The 251-nt window shown below is 53.0% G+C and overlaps 1 protein-coding gene across 1 annotated transcript in view; it reads right to left on the minus strand.

Annotated features, from left to right (window-relative positions):
- Nucleotides 1-251, minus strand: part of ZCCHC14 (zinc finger, CCHC domain containing 14) — a 50,176-nt gene that overhangs the window by 1,708 nt on the left and 48,217 nt on the right. Inside the window, 1 exon segment of the mRNA XM_009073823.1 lies at nucleotides 1-249. This exon segment is cut by the window's left edge and continues 11 nt beyond it. Coding sequence (XP_009072071.1) covers nucleotides 1-249 — 249 coding nt within the window.

A 251-nucleotide genomic window follows, 5' to 3' on the forward strand; every position in this document is an offset into this window, starting at 1 on the left:
CGCCCCCTGCCATAAAGTTCTGCATGGGGGGGACAGCAAAGGTGGATTGTCCTGCCATGACAGAGTCAGGAGCCAGACCACTGTTGTAAGCTGTGTGCACCACGGGGAAGGTGGTGCTGCTGTTGTACTGCTGAGTGTTGATGTAGCCATTGCTACAGAGGGGGTTGAAGGGCAGAAATGGGAAAGTAAACATTGAAGGTCCTGAAAAGGGGTGCTGGAAGTAGTTGGCATAGCTGACTGTCATCCCATTG

This window comes from Acanthisitta chloris, unplaced genomic scaffold (assembly GCF_000695815.1).
Source record: "Acanthisitta chloris isolate BGI_N310 unplaced genomic scaffold, ASM69581v1 scaffold4544, whole genome shotgun sequence".
NCBI lineage: Eukaryota > Metazoa > Chordata > Aves > Passeriformes > Acanthisittidae > Acanthisitta > Acanthisitta chloris.